Source organism: Geotrypetes seraphini, chromosome 14, assembly GCF_902459505.1.
Source record: "Geotrypetes seraphini chromosome 14, aGeoSer1.1, whole genome shotgun sequence".
NCBI lineage: Eukaryota > Metazoa > Chordata > Amphibia > Gymnophiona > Dermophiidae > Geotrypetes > Geotrypetes seraphini.
In genome coordinates this window covers 41,684,204-41,709,685 of record NC_047097.1, presented here as the reverse complement: position 1 = coordinate 41,709,685, position 25,482 = coordinate 41,684,204, and the positions used below count along the sequence as shown (strand labels likewise).

Below are 25,482 nucleotides of genomic sequence, written 5' to 3'. Positions count from 1 at the left end.
CTGTCTCCTAGAGCCTGCAGTGAACTCACGCTGAAGGAGATAGGAGGGTGGGGCTCCAGCATCTCACAGGATGGGTGGGGAGGGGGAATGGATTGGAGAACTTAGAACCTATTACTGGATCGGCCATAAGGGTCAGGGCACCGGTGGCGCGGTTGGAGGGTTTTTACTTTTGATATATTGCTCTGTAGAGAATGACATGGTGGCTGATACCCACCGAAACAGGGGAGAGAAAGGAAGTGGTTGCTGCAGGTAAGGGGAAAAGGCCATTTACCACCCCGTGTAGCGGTGAATGGTCTTGTCTCTGAAGGAACGCGCACAGTCACCGATCACGCTCCCTCCATCCATACTGATAGCCGCCACCTGAGCATCTCCCTCCCTGCCTTACCTTCGCCGTAGGGAATTTCTCTTAATGTGCTTCTTACCAGCAGCCAGAGCATTGAAATCAGGTGTGGCTGCCATCTTTGACGCAATGACCTTTCCTGCAGCCACACATGATTTCAACGCTACGGCTGCTGGTAGGAAACATATTTAGAAATTGCCTGCGGCAGAGATAAGGGGCAGGGAGGGGAGAAGGGGAAGAAAGGTGGGGTGGAGAAAACCAGATGCTGAAGGGACGTGGGGAGAAGACGCTGGAAGGGAAGAAGACAGAGGCACAGTAACAGAGCAAATGGAAGATGCAGAGAGAATAGAGTGTATGGAAGGAATTGGATGAGGAAAGCAGAAACCAAACAAAGGTAGAAAAAAAAATTCTATTTATTTATTTTCTTTTGGTTTAGGATAAAGTAGTATATTAGTTGTGTTGATAAAAATTTATAAACAAAGCCCTGCTAGCTGAACATCTCTTTCTCCAGTTCAGCAGCCAGAACTTTGATTTATAAGGAAGGAATAAGCTAAATATTGCAGTGCTAAGACTTTTATAGATGCCATGGGGCAGTGGTCTGGTGTCGGAGACAGATTTTTTCCCTGTGTCATTCTCTATTGCTCTGCTCTCCAATCTTGGGTTTTTGCTATTTCCCTAAATTTGCTCTTCTGCGATCAGTTGTTCTATTTTTGTAGTTTCACACTACTCTGGGTTACTGGTCCTCATGGACCATCTTCTGGCCTTTTGCTGTAAAGGGGAGCAGTGAAAGCTTGGATTTTTTTATTTTTTTTTTGGGGGGGGGGGAGTTTCATTTGTTACTAAAAAGGTAGTGAGACCTTTCTATTCTGTAAACTGTTCTTGCATATTTTATATTGTTGCTGGGTCTTGCACTAAAAACAGATTCCAACCTGAAATTACCCCCAATGGGCAAGAGTCCCCCAGCTCCTTCAATCCTGTTTCACTCATCACTGTAGCTGCTAAGTTATAGTAAAAGGGCCCCCATCAAATCTTTCATGTATGTATCTTTCCAGTGCCAAAATAGTTAGTGATATTGAGCATTAAGCTCCCATCACATCGTTACCCTTATTTCTCTGGATGCATATTATGTACTGCCTATGGCAGGCAGCGCTATCAGACAGTAGAATGTACTATTTTCTATGTAGAGTATTAAAGAGACTGTGGGACACTGAACCCGGTTTGTTCACTAAATGGCACCTAATGAGATGTCATCCTGCAGAGCCATGTTTGTAGAGTCTGACTTGGAAATCAACAGAAGAGGGACCTAACCAGAACTGATAGAGGTTTAATGACATGTATACACATGTGACTTGAGTGGTTAAGAGGCCACTCTGTGATATACTTTGGCCATTAGTGAGTGCTACAAGGGTCCCTTTCTGAACTCTTTGTGATGCTGGCAGGAGACTTGTTCACTGAACACTTTCATTTGCATTTGTAAATGAAGATATTTTTGATCTGATGTGTATTTTTTTTCCTATACTATGACTACCATGATTTGAATATTTTCCTCCCTCACTATATTAATGGTCTATTTCAAATCCATTTTTCTGTATTTGAGTTGCCACCGCAATAGAACCAGCGGCAGATTTGTAGCTTGTTCACATTCTATTTCACCCTTCTAATAACATGCCCAGAGATTATCTGAACTGGCCCGGATCATCTGAGTGCTGATCTTTACTGCATAGTTGTGATAAGTTTATATAAACTGCCTTTATTCCCCCCTCTTTTACAAAGGTGTGTGAGCTGTTTTAGCATGCGCTAAATGCTAACGCATCCATAGATTTATAATGGGCGCATTAGCGTTTACCATGCATATATATTTAGCGCATGCTAAAACACGTAGTACACCTTAGTAAAAGGAGTCCATTGCTTATAGAACACTCAAGGAGTATATCAGTAAAAATTTAAATTAAACTTCACCTTGATACAACATCTTCACAAATTGGTTATTTGAGCCAAGTTTTACTACAGGTAGTCACCAGGTTAAGAAGAATAAGTTAGCTTTTTAAAGCTGTTAAATCAGATTTACATGTAACTCAGCACTTAAGATTCTTGCTGCTTACCTCTGCTCCCAGCTTCCACAAGGGCCAACTGTCCCTACCAGTACAACCTCCTAAGGTACAACATGCACAACCACACACTTATCTTAATGTGGTCGTGCATCATTCCTGAATCTGCTGCAGAAGTATAGTCTATGCCTCTGGAAATACTGCTCACTGAAAGCAAATGAAACTACAATTGCATTCTAAAGTATAAGTCATACTTAATCAGACGTCTGCAACTCTAATTTGCCTGTATGTATAATCTAGGGGGCTGCTAAAAACCAGCATTGGGGACTGCTGTACGTGTGCTTGCATAACTTCTCCAGTATAAGAATCAAAGAGGAAACAATTTCGTACACGCTGATTTTTCCACATACTGTATAGTCTGGTAAAATACATAGGATGGTCTTCATTAACCCCAAGGTTCTCTTTCAAAATGCTACAGTAAAGCCAAATCTATTTTGGTTTTTTCACCCCAAAGCCTTTGGGGGAAAAATGCAATTATCACGCCTTAGCAGCTTACTGATGAGACTGTGGGACTGAAGATGGTTGGCTTCAACTTCTTCCATTTCGCTTGCAGGTTTAATTTTATACTACTTGATGCAAAAATGGAGTTGATTGATTCATAAGATAGGTTCCAGACCTGCTCTGGGGTTAGATTAAATGTATCGGCAGCCAGATGGTATTCCTCTGAAAGGTCTGTTGCAAAGACACCTTTATCATCGGTCTGCAGAAAAAATAAAATTAGTATAGGCTACTGTTGCCTTAATGGTAATTCATATTTACAGTACACATTACTACTTTAGCTGCCCAAAAATCTACCACATTCCCAGTAAAATGTACAGAGTATTTATTAGATAAATGAAGCCATCCCAAATTTTGTCTAATGCCACAGTTTGTTTTGTAAAACTGCTAGAATCTTAGAGTTGGGGGGGGGGGAGGTGTTCCATGAGACGTAAGAAAACTTAGCAACATGCCCCTTATACACACATCTCTTACCCAACTCATTGGGTTGGTCTACACATGTCTTCACTAAAAAGTAAATCAGGTCCAAAAGCAGTTGGACTCTTAATTTGTGGAATTTTAGAGTTCCTTATAAATACACTAGTCATTAAGCCCGTTACATTAACGGGTGCTAGAATATATGTCTGTCTTTCTCCCTCCCACTGTCTCTCTCTCTCTCCCTGCCCCTGTGTCTTTCTTTCTGTCTCCCTCCCTCCTGCATTTCCCTGTGCAGCTGCAACAACATTTCCCTCCCCCTCCAGGTCTCTGGGTAGCACTAACAGCATTTTCCCCCACCCCCCTTCCCTACTCCTACCACAATGTGGCCTGATCCTTTTTGCCCCTCCCCATTCCCTTCCAGCGGTCTAGCCTGCTCCAAGGGCCCCCCCCCCTTCCCTTATTGTGTTCCCTGCAGGCAGGCCTAACTTCTCCCTGCATGTTACCTTTTTTTTTCATTCTGCTGCCCTCCCTCGCGTGGCTGCCCGCCCCGCGGTCTGGCCTGCTCCAGGCGAGTGTTGCGTCGGCTCCTCTCAATCCCCACCAGCGTTGGAAACCTTCTCCGATGCTGGTGCGGCTCATGAGAGGAGCTGACACCACGATCTTGTGGAGAGCAGGGAGTCCAGTGCTGGCGGCCAGTCCTGCCGGCGAGTGTAGGTAGGTGCTGGAAACAATAAGGCTGGGGATTCGCACATGCGCACTCCTGCAGCCACGGACCTACATCTCACGGATCAGGGAAAATGGAACACACACGTAGGAGTGCGCATGCGTGGCTAGGGTTTTATTATATAGGATAGCAGAAAAATGGGGAGACAATGACACCATACAAACTTTACTCTACTCTTCCATTACTAACTTTGAATTATATGGAGAATGTTTGAATGCCCCTTTTTCGGCAGTGCAAAAGGTTATAAAATTAAACTGGACAAATGCCCCGGCCCAGATGGATATAATAAGAGAATTTTATAAAATATTAAATTCATTTTTAGTAAGAGGGATGGAATTTGTATACCGTTTTTTCTGTGTGGTTTACATATTAAAACAAAGAAATTGACCCTGAGATATCCACAGAGAAGAAAATCCAAGAGAAACCAAAAGACACTGGAGTGACGATGTTCCTGAAATGGACTTTATTGAAAGTTTAAAAGTTCCACAAGTCAACGTAAACAATCCACATAACCTTGAGGACCTAATCTGCCGAAAGCGTGGGACCCAACCAGTGTTCCCTCTAAGCGGGAGGGTGTTGTGAGCAAACTTTTTTTCACTGTGAGCTAAAAATATCGGGCGCCAGCAAGTTATGAGCCAAATAAATATGTTGTCAAAGTTGCTGATACATGAGGACGAGGTATTCAAAGGAATTTTAGGCCTACACGCTAAATTAAATAACGTTAAATAATATTTTTAAGAACACAGAAATTGTAGGGATGAAATGATATCTTAATAAATGTTTTACAACAAATGTAGTTATGTCTGTTACATCCATATGTGTAAACTGTAAATTAAAAACAGTCCAGAAGACAATACGTTTGATGCTTTCAATTTCTAGACCAGTGTTTTTCAACCTTTTTTGGGCAAAGGCACACTTGTTTCATGAAAAAAATCACGAGGCACACCACCATTAGAAAATGTTAAAAAATTTAACTCTCTGCCTATATTGACTATATATAAAGTAATTCTCTTGAATAGGAATCAAATAAACACAAAGAAAGTATTTTATAATTACTTTATTATGAAATAAAAATTATAAAATACTTTATTCAGTGCGAAACCTGGGCCTGTTTGGCTGAACACAAAGCTGATATTCTGGCTGGAATGGAAGAAAGACACACACGTAGCTCTTCGTCAACAGCTCTCAGTCTCTCTCTGTATTTGGTTTTTATAGCATACAAAAATAGACAAATATACCCTCCATCCTTTTTATTAAACCACAATAGCAGTTTTTAGCGCAGGGAGCTGCGCTGAATGCCCAGCACTGCTCTTGACGCTCATAGGCTCCCTGCGCTAAAAACCACTATTGCGGTTTAGTAAAAGGGGACCATATTGTAAAATATAGACAGCAGATATAAATTCAGAACTGTGCATAGTAAGTGAAGGGAAGTTTTCATCTCTGGGAATTTACCCAGTTAACTATTAAGTTATTTGGGCAAATTCCTTTGAAAACTGTGGTAATACTGCCTCCACTTTGCTAAATTTAAAATAAAATCATTTTTCCTACCTTGTCTGGTGATTTCTGGTTGCACTTTCTTCTTCTGACTGTGCATCCAATCTTTCTTCCCTTCTATCAGCCTGTATGCTTTCTCTCCTCCACACCTCATTCCCTCCCCCAACTTTTTCTTCCTCTCTCCCTGACCTTTCTTTCTTTTTTTCTGTTTCTCTTCTTTCCTTCTGTTTCCCTGCCTGCCCCCTTTCTTTCTTTCTCCCAGCCTCCTGTCCAGCAGTAACTCTCTTCCCTTCCTCCCCTCCCAGCAGCATCTCTCCGTCTCCCTCTCCAGTAGCAGCTGTCCTTTTTTTTCCTGGCCCAGCAGCTTCCCAGATTCCTTTCCCTCCTCCCCTCCCAGATGCATCTCTCCTTCTCCTTCTCCCTCTCCAGTAGCAGCTGTCCCTTTTTTTTCCTGGCCCAGCAGCTTCCCAGATTCCTTTCCCTCCTCCCCTCCCAGAAGCATCTCTCCTTCTCCCTTTCCAGTAGCAGCTGTCCCTTTTTTCCCCTGCCCAGCAGCTTCCCAGACTGATAGTGGTTTTCTCCCCTCCCAGCAGCTCTTCTTACTTCCCAGCGCAGCGATTCACAAAGGCAGCCTCGGGTCCTTTGTTGTGTCGCGCCGCCTCTGAGGAAAGAGGAAGTTGCATCATCAGAGGCAGCCGCGACTCAGCAAAAGCCCCGAGGCTGCCTTCGTGAATCGCTGCGCTGGGAAGTAAAGGAGAGCTGCAGAGAGGGGAGAAAGCCACTGTCGGAGGCTCCCCAAGATCTCTCCGGCCCAGCGCACGCTTCCGATGCTGATCTTGCAGAAGTTCAAATGAGTCAATCTTGCCGGTCCTGCGCTGTGACGAGAAACTTGTGCGCTGCGACCTAATATTTTGTGCGCCAGCACACACCAGCGCAGCTTAGCGGGAACACTGGACCCAACACGGTCCGTGTTTCAACACAATAGTTTTCTTCAGGGGTCCCTAATAGTCCTAAGGTAGTAGATACGTGGAATAAAAAGTCCAAAAATAGCAAATGCGTGGAACGTATCTACTACCTTAGGACTATTAGGGACCCCTGAAGAAGACTATCATGTCGAAACACGAACCGTGTTGGGTCCCACGCTTTCAACAGATTAGGTCCTCAAGGTTTTATGTGGATCATTTTATTTCCATGTGGATTGTTTACGTTGATTTGTGGAACTTTTAAACTTTCAATGAAGTCCATTTCTCCACTCCATCGTTCCTCCACTGTCTTTTGGTTTCCATATTAAATAGGTACATATTTTTTTTGTACTAGGGGCAATGAAGTGTTAAGTGACTTACCAAGAATGACAAGGAGCTGCAGTAGGAATCAAACACAGCCTCTGGGTGCTGAGACAGCTGCTCTAACCACTCTAGTAGACTCATTGTTAGCAATTTATACATGATCTACGGTAGTTTAGAGGGCAAGTTCTCTCAGGAGAGGGGAGATATGTAGAAAACAGTTACCATATTAATCATAAGTTCTATTTTTCATGATTGTGTGATTTGAACCCACTGCATGCTTGTGCACAACTCTGGAAACCGTACCTTCAAAAAAAAAAAAAAAAAGATAAACAGGATGGAGTCGGTTCAGAGAGAGGCTACTAAAATGGTTGGTCGTCTCCAACATAAGGCATATGGAAACAGACTTAAAGATCTGAATATGTATACTTAAAGGGGAGATACGCTAGAGATGTTTAAATACCTTTGTGCCATAAATGTACATGAGGTGAGTACCTTAAATGAGTTGTGTTTAAAAGTTTAGTGCCTTAAAAATTTTGTTTATAGGTTTTTCACTGAAGGCAGATAACCCCATTAACATATAAGCACTATAGAGCATCTTACACAAAGCACAACAGGATGGCCTATGATGTACCAGTAGCCAAAGTGATGCTGCTTGTAGGAGGGAGTCGTCTGACCTTTGACATTGGAAGTCAAGCACAGCTCTAAGTAATAAAAAAAAGACATGCATTAAGACTAAAAGATGCAGGAGACAGCAAATCCTGCTTTACCCACTCAGGTTCATAAGAGAATGCATCTATCAGTGATAACCTACACATACACTTTTCATGTGCAGATTATCAGTGATAATCTGCACATACACTTTTCATGTACATACCATGTTTCCCCAAAAATAAGCCCTAGTCCTGGGATTTGTCAGCAGTTTCCCTTCCCTCCCTCCCCTTGTGAAGCAGAACCCTAGTACATACCTCCCTAAGCAGCGTTGGGCCAACAGCACTCTAAACAGGCTGCTTCGGCCTTGTCCACCAGTGAATTTGACATCAGCAGTAATGCGGAAGAGAATTCAAGAGCGGACAAGGCCGAAGCAGCCTGTTTAGAGTGCTGCTGGCCCAATGCTGCTTAGGGAGATATGTAGGGCGGGGTTCGGATGGGAGGGAAGGATTGGGGTTTGGCTGCGGGGGCTTGTGCTCACTCAAGGGTTCTGCTGCACAAGGGATGGAAGGGAAGCTGGGCAAGGGTCCTGCTGCATGAGGGATGGGAGGGAGGGAAAGATGGAAGCTGGGCAAGGGTCTTGCTGCACAGGGGGAGGGGAGGAAAGATGCTGCACTTATGGGGGAGAGAAAGGAAAGAGGAAAAATTGGGGTGAAGGAGAGGAAAGGAGAGATGATCATATACATACCCCAAAAATAAGACCTAGTGCATTTTTTAGGCCTAAAATTAATATAAGTGTCTTATTTTCGGGGAAACATGGTTGAAGCTTGTGTTATTTTCAATTTATGTTCCTTAATACTATTTATGTAACAAGAAGTTTGGCCAGATAATATATCAAATTTGAATAATCTTCCAGGTGTTATCTAGATTTTTTCACTCTGTCAAAAATTACAAAGACTAGGGGACACTCAAAGTTACAAGGAAATACTTTTAAAACCAATAGGAGGAAAAAAAATTTTCACTCAGAGAATAGTTAAGCTCTGGAATGCATTGCTAGAGGTTGTGGTAAGAGTGGATAATGTAGCTGGTTTTAAGAAGGGTTTGGACAATTTCCTAGAGGAATAGTCCATAGTCTGTTATTGAGAGACACTGCTTGCCCTAGATCGGTAACATGGAATGTTGCTTCTCCTTGGGTTTTTGACTAGGTACTAGTGGCCTGGATTGGCCACACTGAGAATGGGCTACTGGGCTTAACATAAGAACACATAGAGATCACGTGATGCTTTGAGCCGCGGCAGACACGCGCTGCCAGAGCTCCCGGGCCCCGAATTGCCCGGTTACAGCCATCGGGGGATCGCCGGAAATTAGCGCTCTGAAGTGCAGCCACAAACTCGCTGCATGGACAGATTTCTGTCCTCTTCCGCGCACCCGATGTCAACCCGCCTGCACAAAAAGGATCGGGAGCGCCCGCAGAGTGGAGGGGAAAAAATGGCGTCGGGCACCCTCACCCCAGCGATCCAACATATTGCGCCGGAGGCGCTGACGGCCCTCACCCAGGCTGTGACAGCGGCTATGCAGCCCAGCATCGACAAGCTGTCAGAGCAGATTTTAAAAGTAGAAAATATGCTCTCAGAAACGACTAAAAGAACAACAGCATTGGAGACTAGAGTATCCAGCATGGAGGACACACAGAACACCCAGGCTACTACATTACAGGAACTGCAGGCCCTGACCCAAAAGCAAGCGGAGAGACTGGAAGACCTGGAAAATCATTCCCGCAGATCCAACTTACGCTTTTTGGGAATTTCTGAGGCGGTGGCGGGTCCAAAGCTGCTAAAAACCCTGGAGGTATGGCTTACCAAAACCTTTTCCTTACCCGAGGGATTGGGACCTATCTGTCTTGAACGGGCTCACCGTCTGGGCAGGGAACAGGCCCGAGAGGCCCGGCCTAGAATGGTTATAGCCAAACTCTTAAATTATAACCATAAGGTGGAAATTCTACGCAGATATAAACAACTCCGGGAAACCTTACAATTTGAAGAGTCGGAGGTCTGCATCTTCCAGGATTACTCTGCGGCCCTAACGGAGCGCAGGAAGCAATTTTACCCGATATATGCCTCCTTGGCTGAAAAAAAAAAAGTACGGTTCCTGTTCCTGTACCCGGCTCTATTGCGTATCCACCTTCTGGGACAATGGCATGTTTTTGATACAGCGGCGGAAGCGGCTCTCTATTTGAACACCCATGTGCTTACCCAGTCTGATCTGACCTGATTAACAGCAGGACCTGAGTGTGTACCACCCTCGGGCTGCTTGTCGAACTCTGGTTCTGGGTTTATGGGAAGCATTGGCCCTCAACTGTGGTGGCTCAGAGCTACATTTAAGGCCCACTTTTGCCAGTAACCATGACTCGAGCTGGCGATCTGGCATTTGTTAAGTTATGATTGTTCCAGGGAAAGTATGTTGTGGACAAGTTATTTTTTGCTGTTTTCTTGGTACTGGGCTTCTAAGGTATAACTGTTATTCTTGCACTATTGGGGACTCGGGGCCTGGAGTGGCATTGTTTTGTGATCTTTCACACCTCTGGGACCGCCCTAGGACGGACCCCTAGTTGTGACCTCAAAACCATGCGCCAGGGGGATAGGATGGGAAGGGGGGGAGAGGGGGGATGGGGTCGAATGGGGGGGAGTCCTTTGCTATCATATGGCTATATATATAATTTACGGCTGCAAGAGAGTGTAGGTTTTGAAGCTATGGTGAGCTTCTTGTCCGGTAACTCACCCACTGTATTGAAGGCACTTGGGCAGGCCCTGAGTGCCTTATGGCTACCTCGGGTATGGCTGGGAACCTGGGGTGGCTTCTTTATTCATGCTTTCTATTTTTTGCTGATCATAGCCCTTCTAACACCGCATGGCTAATACTCTAAGGGTAGCCTCCTGGAATGTATCTGGTATCACCTCCCCTATTAAAAGAACCAAAATTTTAACACAACTAAAACGGAATAAAGTAGATATAGCCTGCCTACAGGAAACCAGGTTGACGGACATAGAGCATCAGAAGTTGAGGAGGTCCTGGGTGGACGCAGTGTATGCAGCCTCATCTCCACAAAAGCGAGCGGGGGTAGTGATATTGATCCGTAAGTCCTTACCATACACAGCGAAAGTGGTAGCCACTGATACACAGGGCAGATATGTATTGTTACAGATGTTTCTACCTTTTGAATATTTACACACCTAATACATACGATCACGCCTTTTTTGAAGGCATCACAGCATTGCTTTTAGAGCGCATTACTGATCCGGTCTATATAGCCGGGGATTTTAACCAAGTTCTAGACCCGACCTGTGACCGTACTGGGCCGGGACAAAGCGTGAGCTCGTCCCAAACTAGAGGCATACCTTACCTCTGTGCCACACTGGATCTGGTTGACCCCTGGAGGCTCTTACACACCACAGAACGGGATTATACTCACCGCTCCAGGGCGCATAACACCCAATCTAGAATAGATTATATTCTTACCACAAGTAGGGCGTTTTTAAATGTGGACGCGGCGGTGATAGGTCCTACAGTCATTTCAGACCATGCGTTGATCTGGCTTGACGTGAACGTGGGCTTTGGCATTCGGGGACCCGTAAGTTGGCGATTCCCTAGTTACTTATATTCAGATGATCATTTTAAAAATTATTTAATAACTAAATGGGAAGACTTTCTGACCTTTAATGGTCAACACTGTAATAACCCGACGCTGTTCTGGAGCACAGCTAAGGTAGTGCTTAGAGGTGATTGTATAGCATATGTTATAGCACGGAATCGCCGATTATCTCGGGGCATCCTTAGGTTAGAAAAGGAATTGGCAACTGCTAAACACCAATATACACAATATCCTACACAAGCATCTAGGGAACGTCTGATCTCTGTGGAGGCTACTCTTAATTCTTATATCCATGAACGCACGGTTAAAATGCTTCTGTATCAAAAATTCCGCTACCATCGCTATGGTAATCGTGCGGGGAAATTATTAGCTCGATTAACAACACAGGCTCGAGGTCATCGTTATGTAATGGGAATGAAGGATGATAGGGGACATCTACAGCACTCCACAGCACACATTGCGCAGATTTTTAAGGCTCATTTCCAGAAGATCTATGGTCGCCAGGACTCGGGAGATGCTCCACTTATTAGGGATTATTTGGCAGATTCCGGCCTAATGCCGCTCTCTGACCCTGATGTTGAATTTCTCAATGCAGCCATCACACCTAAAGAATTGTCACATGCTATTAAACAGCAAAGAAATTTCTCGGCTCCGGGGCCGGATGGCTTTACAGCTGAATTTTATAAACTTTTAGCGGAACAGCTGAGTCCCTTCCTTAGGGACTACTATTCGCAGGTTACGCGGGATGAACATTTTCCCACAGAGGCGAATGAGGCGTTGATTACTTTGATTTTGAAGCACTGCTCCTGAGTCCTATCGACCCATATCTTTATTAAATGTGGACATAAAAATTTTATCTAAAATATTAGCTGATAGATTAGCCACTCTACTCCCAAATATCATCGTGTCTACACAGGTGGGCTTTGTAAAGGGCAGGCAGGCGGTCCATAACGTTTGAAAGGCACTCTTGTCATTGGCCCATACACAATCTCATGACACCCCAATGCTATTACTCAGCTTGGATGCAGCGCAAGCCTTTGACCAAGTCAATTGGACATTTTTATTTGAAATACTGCACTATATACTCGACACCGCGGGCAAGACTGCTTGTTAATGACACTATCACTGACCCCATATTAATTGAAAGAGGCACACGGCAGGGATGTCCTTTGTCCCCCCTGTTGTTTTTATTGTACTTGGAGCCCTTTCTGCGCACTGTATCTCTGGATCCTGATATAGTGGGGGTGGACTTCGGAGATCAAACATTAAAGGTGTTAGCTTTTGCAGATGACATCTTGTTTATGCTTACTAACCCTTCTCACTCTATCCGGCACCTTATACAATCCCTTAACGAATTTAGATTTTATTCGGGCTTTACCTTAAATTATCAGAAATCTGTTGCTTTAGCCAGTCCAGTAACACTGCAGCAGACATGGAGGGGCCATTTCCCTTTCACATGGGCTGTGCACTCGATTCGATACTTGGGGGTTTGGATCCCCCGAGACCTCAAGACTCTTTATGACTGTAACATTTCCCCACTACTCCATGACACTTTACGTGACTTACAAAACTGGTCCACTTTCCCGCTCACAGTAGCAGGACGGGTGGCTCTTTATAATATGGTGCTCTTTCCCAAATGGTTATACCGATTTCAGGTCCTGCCCTTGCTTTTATCCTTTTCTCATAAAGCCCGGTTAATTAAAGGATTACAACGTTTTCTTTGGGGAGGCAAGCGACCCCGCATGCAATTTCTTAGAATGTGCTTACCTAGGGAAAGAGGGGGTTATGGCTTATTAAATGTACATTGGTATGCTATTGCCTGTCAGATGAGACACATTAATGATTGGTTTAGGGGGACGTCTGACTTTACTGCGACGTCATTGGAGTTGTCATTGCTGGCTCCGTTTCATGTGAGTTATTTCTTGCATGTGGCGGACCCGCGGCTTCGTCCTTTGGTGGCCCAGTACCCGATATTTGCACCGGCTCGACGAGCATGGAAGTGGGTTTGCAAACTTGCTAGATTGCCTTCTGAGGTTTCATTATACTTACCCATCCAAGGCAATGGAGCCTTTCAGCCTGGACTGCAAAATACCGCCTTCCAGAGGTGGGGTGTGCAGGGACTTCAATACCTATTCCACTTATTCTCCGAGGAGGGGAAACTGGCGACTTTTGCTGACTTACGTCGGACATTTACTTTACCACCTAATGATTTTTTTGCATATTACCAAATCCGACATTACGTTCAGTCTCTTCCGGCGCACCATCTTGAGGAAGATAACAGGGAGGCTCTTTCAGAACTCTTTAGCCTTTCTGCACAACAGCGGATTCCGCTTCGATTTCACATAGTGGGGATCCGGGATGGGCACTCTGGCCCCAATTTGGACATCTTAGCGGCAACATGGGCTGAGGACTTGCACTGCACGCTAACGGCCCAACAGATACAGAGGACGCTGAAAAATATTCTGAAGGTGTCTCCTAATATTGTCCACTGGGAAATGCAGTTAAAAATTGTTTTGAGACTCTATATCCCGCCGGAACGAGCAGCCCAGATGGGGATTACTATAATTCATTCTTGCCCGAAATGTGCACATGCTCACGCATCATTGGGGCATATGCTTTGGAATTGTCCCAAAATTCAACAGTTCTGGCGGCAATTAGGGCACTATATTACGCGGCTCTGGCGGAGGCGTTGGCTCCCACAACCGACAGCTTTATTTGGACTTTATAATATAGCCACGCCCAAACCCAAAGGAATGTCAGCTTTTGTCACTAGAGTGCTTTTGATGGGGAAGAAAGCAATTCTTACTAACTGGCTGTCCCGAGATCCCCCTTCCTACGCTCAATGGAGAGCATTGATGATTGTTCATGCGACGCTGGAGCGGAGACTAGTGGGAGATTTAGATCGTGGACCAGGCCGCAGATTCTGTCAGATCTGGGAATGCTTCTGGCAGGACCTCACACCATATGCTCGCAGTAGACTCTTAAATTGTTAGGACTATCTTATACTCTCAGCCATAGTAGTGGCATTGGACTTTTGGGGTGGGGGGGGAAGGGAGGGATGGGGGGAGGGGGTGAACTTGCACTGTTATTTTTTTGGATTTGTATGCAACTTCTATTTGTACGTTCTGGTTGAAATAATAAAAATCATTTGAACATAACATAAGAACATAAGCAATGCCTATGCTGGGTCAGACCTGAGGTCCATCGTGCCCAGCAGTCCGCTCACGTGGCAGCCCAACAGGTCCAGGACCTGTGCAGTAATCCTCTATCTATACCCCTCTATCCCCTTTTTCAGCAGGAAATTGTCCAATCCTTTCTTGAACCCCAGTATCGTACTCTGCCCTATTACGCTCTCTGGAAGTGCATTCCAGGTGTCCACCACACATTGGGTAAAGAAGAACTTCCTAGCATTCGTTTTGAATCTGTCCCCTTTCAACTTTTCTGAATGCCCTCTTGTTCTTTTATTATTCAAAAGTTTGAAGAATCTGTCCCTCTCTATGCCCTTCATGATCTTGTAAGTCTCTATCATATCCCCTCCAAGTCTCCAGGGAAAAGAGACCCAGTTTCTCCAATCTCTCAGCATATGAAAGGTTTTCCATCCCCTTTATTAGATGCGTCGCTCTCCTCTGAACCCTCTCGAGTTAACACCATGTCCTTCTTAAGGTATGGCGACCAATATTGGACGCAGTACTCCAGATGTGGACGCACCATCGCCCGATACAATGGCAGGATAACTTCTTTCGTTCTGGTTGTAATACCTTTCTTGATTATGCCTAGCATTCTGTTTGCCTTCTTAACGGCTGCTGCGCACTGTGCCATTGGCTTGATTATTGGTCTGACCCAGGAAGACTATTCTTATGTTAGATATTAACTACCTAAATCTGAAGATATTAACTACCTAAATCTGAAGAGAATACTGTAAAAACCTATGCCTACTTTAGCCCATCTCAGGTGTTTGGGGAATTTACTACCTAGGGACTTAAGATGAAAGTATCATTACAAGTTTCCCAAGTTATTAAAAACATTCTTGTTTCAAAAATTCATACTATATATTGGAAGTCTTGAGCTGTAACAGAATTGTTTAATAAGTACAATTTTGTACAATTTATGAGATTTGAATGCAAGCAGACAGTAGATCAGGGCTTTCCGAACCTATCCTAAGGACCCTACAATCAGCCAGGGTTTCAGGACCAATGCAAACTGTGGGGTCCCCAGGATAAATTTCAAAAGCCCTGCAATTCACAGACAAAAATTAATGGCCAAGCACTAATCTTGCTATTAACAAGCAGCCATTAAAAATGAGAGTGTCAGCGCATCTCTTTACCAGCACTATATCTTAGGCAGCAAGGGCTCAAAGGCTAATCCTGGGCTAACCAGGTAGCTCACGATAATGTAGTTGCACTGAGTAGCACAGGAATGGCCACAGATGAATTTTTTTTACCACATGCAGATTTGGAACATAGAAATATGATGGTGGACAAAGGCCAAATCCACAGAAACCATTATCTCTTCCTCTCTTAGAGATCCCATGTGCCTATCTCTATCTCCACCACATCTTCCAGAAGACTATTCCATGCATCTACCACCCTTTCTGTAAAAAAGTATTTCCTCAGATTACTCCAGAGCCTATCACCTCTTAACTTCATCCTATGCCCTCACATTGCAGTTTCCTTTAAAATGAAAGAGACTCGACTCATGTACATTTATATTATGTAGGTATTTAAACATCTCTATCCTATCTTCCCTCTCCCGCCTTTTCTCCAAAGTATACAAATTGAGATCTTTAAGTCTGTCCCATACATCTTATCATGAAAACCACACACCATTTTAGTAGCCTTCCTCTGGACCGACTCCACATTTTTATATCTTTTTGAAGGTGAAGCCTCCAGAATTGTACACAATATTCTAAATGAGGTCTCACCAGAGTCCGAAAGGTTCCCCCCCCCTGACAATACCTCCCCCCCTCCCCATTCTGGCCCCCTCATGAGGCCTGCCCCTTTTTCTTCCCCTCTTTCCGCATCCTCTGTCTAGTTCAAATTAAGCTGATAAATAATTGAAACTCTGTTACTCTGTAATTCTAATAACAAATCTGTAATTCTAATAACAAATCTGTAATTCTAATAACAACTCTGTACTTCTGACAAATAATTGTAAATCTGCCTGTCTATGCAGATCCTAATGTAACTCAATGTAAACCGCCTTGAACTCACATGGGTATGGCGGTATATAAAAATAAACTATTATTATTATTATTATTATTATTATACAGAGGCATCAATGCCTCCTTTTACCTACTGGCCATACCTCCCCCTATGCAACCTAGTATCCTTCTAGCTTTTGCTGTCACCTTGTCAACCTGTTTGGCCACTTTAAGATCATCACATACAATCACACCCAAGTCCCGCTCTTCTGTTGTGCACATAAGTTCTTCACCCCCTAAACTGTACCGTTCCCTCGGGTTTTTGCAGTCCAATGCATGACCTTGCATTTCATTGCATTAAATTTTAGCTGTCAAATTTCAGACCATTCTTCAAGCTTCACTAGGTATTTCTTCATGTTATTCACACCAGCCGGGGTACCTACTCTATTATAGATTTTGATATCATCTGCAAAGAGGCAAATCTTACCTGACAACCCTTCAGCAATATCACTTATAAAAATGTTAAAAAGAACAGGCCCAAGAACAGAACCTTGAGGTACACCACTGGTAACTTCCCTTTCCTCAGAACGATCTACACTAATCACTACCCTCCGTCACCATCACTCAACCAGTTCTTGACCCTGCCTGTGAGTCATTCCGAGGGCACTGTTTTATTTATTAGACGTCTATGTGGAATACTGTCAAAGGCTTTGCTAAAATCTAAATACACCACATCTAACACATTCCCACTATCCAATTCTCTAGTCACCCAGTCAAAAAATTGACCAAATTTGTCTGACAAGACCTTCCTTTAGTGAACCCATGTTTCTGGTCCTGTAATCACCGGATTCCAGAAACTTCACCATTCTCTGTTTTAAAAGCATTTCCATTAATTTGCTTACCACAAAAGTCAAAGTTACCAGCCTGTAATTCCCTACTTCTTCCTTACTTCCACTTTTGTGGAGAGGGACCACATCTGCTCTCCTCCAGTCCCACTCCCATAAAGAAGCATTGAAAAGTCAGTCAGCAGCGCCAACAGAACTTCCCTAAGTTCCTTCCAGCACCCACGGATGTACACCATCCGGCCCCATCACTTTATCTATCTAGCTCCTCACAAACACAACAATCTGAAAATTGATCAGGGTCTACCACTCCTCCATCCCTATTCGCATTTGTCTGCTGCGGTCCTGCTCCTGGCGCTTCAGCCGTGAACACAATGGAAATATTTGTTAAGCAATTCAGCCTTTATCAGCTTCTACATATTTCTCTCCTTTACCTTTTGAGTCTCACAATGCCACTTTTGCACTTCCTATCACTAATATAATCTAAAAAATGTCTTGCTTCCCCCATTTTACCATGTCAGCTATTTTTTCTTCCATTTATATCTTTGCTTTCCTGACTACTCAATCAGCCTCTTAACTTTTTCAGATATTTTTGACTGCCTTCCTCTTTTTTCTATGATCTTTTGTAGCTTATGAAAGCTAACCTTTTATTCCTTATCTTCTCAGTTACTACTTTTGAGAACCAAAGCGGCCTTCTTTTCCTTTTACTTGTCTCCCTGAAAGGTTTGTCCTTACAATAACTCCTTTTAGTTTTGCCCACTGCATTTTTACTCCTTCCAGATGTTCCCATCCAGACAATTCTCCTTGACGTAATCCCCCATCTGAACAAAGTTAGTTTTTTTAAGTCTAGAACTTTTATTTATTTATTTTAAAAATTTCTATCTCGCTTATATCCTAAGAGGGTAAAAAAAGATACATACATAAAAATAACAAACCATTTTTGAATGAGCCCTCTCTATACCTGTCTTAATATTAAATCATACCATGCAGTGATCACTGGATGCAAGATCACCCACTGTAACATCAGAAACACTTTCCCTGTTTGTAAGCACTAAGTCCAGTATGACCCCCATCCCACGTAGGTTCCATTATCAACTCCTGGAATAGTTCTAACTTGCAGAGAATTCAGGATCTCCCTACTTCTAGAAGACCCCACAACAGGGATACCCCAATCCACTTACCACAGGATACCAGAGCGGTAAGCACATGCTGGCGCTTACCTCAGCTTAGTAAAAGAAGCCCCCAAGAGCTAAATGCTCTAAACTTGGTCTGGAAAGACAACAGTGGCCTTTTACTAGCAACTTTACGAAGTCTTTACTTACAGAAGACGAGTTGTGTAATTATTGTCTATGTTCTAATAAAGCTGCAAATATTTTGAAACCTAGAATTTACTTTTTCTCCAGGTGGTTTTTTTTGTTGATTTTTTTTTTTTGCGTCATGATCTCTTTTACACGTGTATAGGAGCTATATAAATGCAGCAGTGCTCGGCAGTGGCGTACCTAGGGTATGTGGCACCCGGGGCCCATCATTTTTTGACACCCCCCCCCCATGTAAAAAAAATATTTTTTTGTAATGACCATGAAACGGAATAAATGGTCAGAATAGAAAAAGGCAGTGAAAATTTTCTTATATTCCAAACATAACATAACATAAATTATGTCTGAATTGTCATGACATCAGAAGTACATATGGAGTAGTTGCAGGTGATGCTTGGGACAGTTCTGATTGTGTTAGTTCGGTTTTATGTGTTTTTTGAATAGAAGGGTTTTTATTTCTTTTTGAAGGTTTTGCAGTCTGTGGTCGATGTCAATTGGTTGTAGAGTTGGGGGTCGAGTGTTGCAGCTCGAATGGCTAGGAGGTTGTCGAACAGTTTTTTTCTTTTGACGTTTTTGGTTGGAGGGTGTGTGAATGGTGCGTGAGTTCTCCTATGTCTGTTTGAAGTGGATTGAATTATTTAGCTGAAGAAATTAGTTACCCCCTCATCCCACACACATTAATTCTCTTCCATTTTTGTTCCCATTATAAAAAACACTGTTAAGTTCCCAGAAAAAAAATACATTAAAATAAGAAGTGAAAACAAAGGCCCCTACAGATGAGAACATAACATAAGAATAGCCTAACTGGGTCAGACCAATGGTCCATCATGCCCAGTAGCCCATTCTCATGGTAGCCAATCCAGGACACTAATACCTGGTCAAAACCCAAAGAGTAGCAACATTCCATGCTACCGATCCAGGGCAAGCAGACACTTCCCCCATGTCTTAATAAAAGATTATGGACTTTTCCTTCAGGAATTTGTCCAAATCTTTCTTAAAACCAGCTACACTATCTGCTTTTACCATAACTTCTGGCCACTTCATTTTTAAGTTTAGATCTTTCCTTTCAAACAGAGACCTTGCTAGATGTCAAATACAGCACAAGGTAACTTCACATGGACTTAGCTGTGCAGGAAATGTGAATCTCCTCATACACCCACCATATAGTGCAAAAATGTGCAAAGGTCTGTTTTTTTCTTTCGATCACTACATAGCCTAATGCCACACAAGCAGCGCTGTTACAAACATATTCTGTAGGTCAATGCTAAGGATAACAAAGTTTCCTTCCTTGGACCAGAAGGAAATACTGATAAACCACTGGAAGAGATCCCAACACAACACCCAAAGACCCACTCAGTGTGTGAACCAGTTGAGTGGAGTGGACTAACTGGGGGGTGGAAATGGGCCCGGAGTTTGCTCAGCAGAATTTCCCAGACCACCTCTTCCTCTCAACACATTGACACGCTGCCACCACCACCACTAGAAACACCTCACTGGGTAGGCCAGCTATGCTATAAACTTTATAAAACACATTATTATATTTTCTTATAAAGCACATATTTTAACTGAACTCTCTGACATCCTCAGCCTTTCCATTCACAAAAATAGAAGGAAGAAAAGTTCCCATTTCCTGCTGTCTCATGTCCCCGGCCTATACAATATTTTTTTTCTGCAGACCCTTCAAAAGTCTGACCAAATCCTCGTTTCACTTGCATTATAAAATACTGAGGATGCCATCTCTCCCCAATCCCAGGTCCTAAAGTCTAAGACAGTAGCGCAAACTAATGCTGCCAGATTCAGGAAAAAAAATTTTGATTCAATTCAGCCTATTGAATTGGTTTTTCAATTCGATTTTCCTGCCCAGTTGGGTGATTTTTTTCAAAACTCCTGGTGGGTTTTATAGCTTTTTCACCCCCTTTGGCTTCTCCTAACCACACTGGCGCTGTGGTGTAAATAAAATAAAGAAACAAAAAGGACTTCTCCTCTCTCTGTTAAATCCTAGCTCACGTTTGCAGTCCAACACCAGCTCTGGCAGGATACACATTTCAAATCTGACATATTATAATCACAAAACAGAAAATAAAATTAATTTTTCTACCTTTTGTTGTCTGGTTATATTTCAAATCTTGTTGGTCCAAGGCTCTGGTTTTCTTCTGATAACTTGGGGTCTCCTTCTTTCTTCTTTCTGCATGCTAACCATCCATCTGCCAACTCTGTCCTCCCTTTCCATTTCCCTTCCCTCCCCAGGAAGTCTGGTATCTTTCCTTTTTTTCATCTCCCTCCACAGATCCGTCTTTTCTTAACTACCCTTTCATCCGGCATCTCTCCCTCCTTCCCCACCACCCGAGTCCACCATCTCTCCCTTTCTTTTCCCAATTACCCTCCTATCCAGTATCTCTATCCCTCCTCCACACCACCCTTTGTGTCCAATTTCTCTCCCTTTCTGTTCCTTCCCTCCCTAAATCCCATGGTCCATCATCTCTCTCCCTCTCCTCTATTTTCAGACCCATTATTTCTTCCTCCCCCCCCCAAGTTTGGCATATGCACGTCTCTTTGAACACTCCCTTCCCTCCATGTACTTCTAAACCAGGGTCCCCCCCAAAGGCCTGTCCCCCCTTAAAGGTCTGCCTGTCCCCCCTTGAAGGCCTGCACCCCCTTGAAGGCCTGTCCCCCCCCCTTGTAGGCCTGTCCCCCCCTTGAAGGCCTGCCTGCCTGTCCCCCCCTTGAAGGTCTGCACCCCCCCTGAAGGCCTGTCCCCCCCTTGAAGGCCTGCCTGCCTGTCCCCCCCTTGAAGGCCTGTCCCCCCCCTTGAAGGTCTGCACCCCCCTGAAGGCCTGTCCTCCCCCCTTGTAGGCCTGTCCCCCCTTGTAGGCCTGCCTTCCTGTCCCCCCCTTGAAGGCCTGTCCCCCCCCTTGAAGGTCTGCACCCCCCCGAAGGCCTGCACCCCCCTGAAGACCTGTCCCCCCTTGAAGGCCGGCACCCCCTTGAAGGTCTGCACCCCCACCGAAGGCCTGAACCCCCCTTGAAGGCCTGTCCCACCCCTTGTAGGCCTGTCCCCCCCTTGAAGGCCTGTCCCCCCCTTGAAGGCCTGTCCCCACCCTTGAAGGCCTGTCCCCACCCTTGAAGGCCTGTCCCCACCCTTGAAGGCCTGTCCCACCCTTGAAGGCCTGTCCCACCCCCTTGAAGGTCTGCACACCCCCCCAAAGGCCTGCCCCCCTTGAAGGCCTGCCTGTCCCCCCCCCTTGAAGGCCTGCCTGTCCCCCCCCCCTTGAAGGCCTGTCCCCCCTTGAAGGCCTTCCTGCCTGTCTGTCACCCCCCTCCTCCTTGAAAGCCTGCCTGCCTGCCCGCCCGCCCCACCCCAAAGGACCGCTCGCCCCTGGCCTCCCCGCACCACTATGAAGCAGCACTACCTATGCTCCCGGCCTTGCCGTTCAGTCCCCCCCCACCACCCCCGAAGGACCGCTCGCCCCACTGACCTTCCTGCACCACCTATGAAGCAGCCGCAGCAGGATCCCGACGTCAGCGATCTCTGCGCTGCTTCCTGCGCCGCGTTCCCGCCCCTCCTCTGACGTCAGAGGAGGGGCGGGACCGCGGCGCAGGAAGCAGCGCCCAAGCAGCTCAGGTATCGCTGAAGTCGCGATCCTGCTGCGGGCTGCTTCACAGGTGGTGCAGGAAGGTCAGTGGGGCGAGCGGTCCTTCGGGGGTGGGGGGGGAATGAACGGCAAGGCCGGGAACACCTCCTCATGGCTGGCACCCGGGGCGGACCGCCCCTCCCGCCCCCCCCCCTTAGTACGCCACTGGTGCTCGGTCTCAATTACTCCTACAGGAAGAAGCATAATTCACTCTGAGGATGCTGAGGGGTAACTAAAAGGTTTCTTTAAGTAGGTGTGTTTCTAGACAGAATGGAGAGATTAATGAAGCATCTAAGGTGGTTCATCCTGTGTACTACTGATATCTTTTTACAGGAAGGTAGAATGGTATTGAATGAATGACTCGTGTGTAGAGAATAATTTTGTTTAATAAAATAATTTTAGAAAAATGTTTACAATTCTTTTCCTACAACTAGCCCAAATGTAAATCTTTGGTTTTAAAAAAAGGTTATTTGAGCTGGGACATTGGGTTCGCAAAGGAGAGTCCAGTAGCAGTCTGTCATCAACAGGGAAGTGCTGCCAAGGAACAGAGCTGAACCAGGATTCAAAGGTTTATGCAGATGTGCAGCAGTCTGCTGAGTTCAACCCAGGCCTAAGTTGAAAAGAGCAGGCTGAGTCCAAGCCCTATGCCAAGAGAAAGTGCATATACCAATATTTCTAGCACAATTATAATCTAGGAATTTCCAGATTAACACCTCATGTGTCAATATCCACAAGAGCATAAGCATATGTAAATGTAACCGGAATTGGGGTTGTTGCAGCTGAAGGGAAGAGCCGGAAAGAGACAGAGAAAGCACCAGCAGGGCCAGGGGGAGTATGTGAGTTGGATGGGATGGTATAGGCACACATGAATCCATGTGTCGATTTACACATGTATTGATGACATTACAGTATGCCTATTCTCGCTGATTGTTCCAGCCCTTCTTATCTCTGTATCCTGCTTACATGTATTCTATGACTTTACATTGTGCCTATCTTCGCTGATTGTCCAGCTCCTCTTATTGTAAACCGCCTTGAACTACTATAGCTTTGGCGGTATATAAGAATAAAATTATTATTATATTAAAGCTGACTGTGTTATGCTCATGTTTGAGAGTTTGAGACGCTGGAGTGCCGTGTCGGACTGGATCTGAGAACTGATGAGTGTAGTAGTAATTGACCACTTTCAGCATCATTTTTGTCAAATAGATCATTTTACAATAGTTGCTTATTTGGCAAAACTTGATTCTATTTTGATACTTTCTAGAGGCCAAAATGAATTTGAATAAGTGAAGTTTCCATTCCATTCCCACTTTCTAACAATAGTCTCTTTTCTCAATGTGCCATGGCTCTGCCTTTCTTTTCCTTTCTTATTTTTACTGTAAACTGCATTGATACCGTCCTAGGTCATATGCAGTATATCAAGCGCAATTAAATATTTTAACCACTCTATTTATCTGACAACCATGGAAACACTAACCCCCTCTTCTGTTTTCCAGGTGGTTTTTTTTTGTTGATTTTGATTTTTTTTTTTTTGCGTCATGATCTCTTTTACACGTGTATAGGAGCTATATAAATGCAGCAGTGCTCGGTCTCAGTTCAGCTCAGATAGCAAAAAAATGCTGACTTAACCCCTCTTCTGTTAAACTGCACTAACAGTTTTTAGCGCGGTGAGCCGCGCTACTCCCGATGCTCATAGAGTTCCTATGAGCGTCGGGAGCAGCGCGGCTCTCTGTGCTAAAAACTGCTAGTGCCGTTTAACAGAAGAGGGGTTAAATCAGCATTTTTTTGCTATCTAGGAGAGTAACAAAATGCTGAGTTACAGGCACTGTAATCATATAAACAACTAACCAATAGATGGAATCCAATATTATAATTCCTCAAAACCAAAATTCCAGCACTTTAATCAGTAATATTAAATTAAAGATCATATAAATTAGTAATGATCCTCGGAGGGCTGAATTGCCCCAGTGGTTGTTGTGAAACAGATCACAAAAACCCGATCTTCATTGGATCAATTGATGTAAACTTTTTTGTTTTTTGTATTTTTTTGGTATTTTATTAGTTTTAATTTGTATCAATTTTATATATAGTACTGTTTTTCCTTCATTAGTTCTCCAATTAATATTCAGCTTAATAGTTTAACAATAATACTTAGATTAGTTCAGCAGTAAATAGTTATATGATATTATATGGAGAGGAGCAGATTCTCATATGCACGATTATTTAACATTGGGAGCCTCAACCCTGACGAAAGTTGTTTGAAACATGGACATGTTGGTAGAGGCGCTCCCTTAACTATTTACAAATGAACTAAGCTAAGTATTATTGTTAAACTATTAAGCTAAATATTAATTGGAGAATTAATGAAGGAAAAACGGTACTATATATAAAATTGATACAAATTAAAACTGATAAAATACTAAAAAAAAACAAAAAAGTTTACATCAATTGATCCAACGAAGATCGGGTTTTGTAATTGTTTCATAACTATCACTGGGGCAATTCAGTCCTCTGAGGTTCATTACTAATTTATATGATCTTTAATTGAATATTACTGGATTAAAGTGCTGGAATTTTGGTTTTGAGGCGTTACAGGCACTGGCAGCGTTTCTGTGCTAGTGGGGGGGGGGGGGGTCCATACACCCATAGCATCAGCCGTCCTTCAGATGCTTTATTACATATGCAGGATCAGCATAATTTCTCTTTTCTATACATGGTCAGTTTATACATGTATTAAAAAGTTTTAACTGAAATTAATAAGTTTGAATGTTTATTTTTCCCCTATATGTTTACTTACGATTGCAAAAAATGCTAAATCAAAAAAGCACATCATACAAACAGGCCCTGGTAGGATATAAGCGGTATATAAATAAAATAAACAAAACAAATATGTGTAGCTAGAAAGGATTCAGTCAATTGTTTTCTCTCACTTATCTTTGTGCTCCAGAGTTCTATTGTTCGAGGCTATTTAATAACATAAGGTTTCTCACCCAGAGGTATGCGATGTTGTCTTACTAACTGTACAAGCTCACACGAGTCCCCTGCAGCCGAAGTAAGGAATGAGCCATGTCCAATCCTGTCTGGAGGAAGACCAAGGAGAAGTCTGGTTTCTTCTTCTTGGTTTGGGACCTAAGAATGAAAAAGAATATTATTCATGTCTCATACTAATCAAAAAAACCCTGGCCATACCCGGTTAACTGATCAGAGAAATATATTTTTCATTAAGCTCTTGGAGGTGTTTAAAGCTATATTTAAAGCAAACAAGAGCATTGGTCTGATCATACTGAAAACAGCATACCAGCTGGTAATGCTTTATTTCAAATCCATCAGAATCGCTACCAAGAGATTTTGATTAACCCTTTAATTGGCAAGTGGAGAAACGGCTGCT

The 25,482-nt window shown here is 43.8% G+C and overlaps 1 protein-coding gene across 5 annotated transcripts in view; it reads right to left on the bottom strand.

Moving 5' to 3' along the window:
• Nucleotides 1–1,103: 1,103 nt before the first annotated feature.
• Nucleotides 1,104–25,482, bottom strand: part of ADAL (adenosine deaminase like) — a 40,342-nt gene continuing 15,963 nt past the window's right edge. For 3 of the 5 annotated variants that reach the window (XM_033920496.1, XM_033920497.1, XM_033920495.1), the window contains exons 8-10: nt 25,085–25,223; nt 7,468–7,568; nt 1,104–3,148 (exon numbers count right to left, since the gene is read on the bottom strand). In XM_033920496.1, the coding sequence (XP_033776387.1) occupies nt 2,933–3,148; nt 7,468–7,568; nt 25,085–25,223 (456 nt within the window). In that variant the 3' untranslated portion in view covers nt 1,104–2,932. Of the gene's footprint in view, nt 3,149–7,089; nt 7,171–7,467; nt 7,569–25,084; nt 25,224–25,482 lie in introns of all 5 variants that reach the window. The other 2 variants (XM_033920498.1, XM_033920499.1) reach the window with 2 other exon arrangements.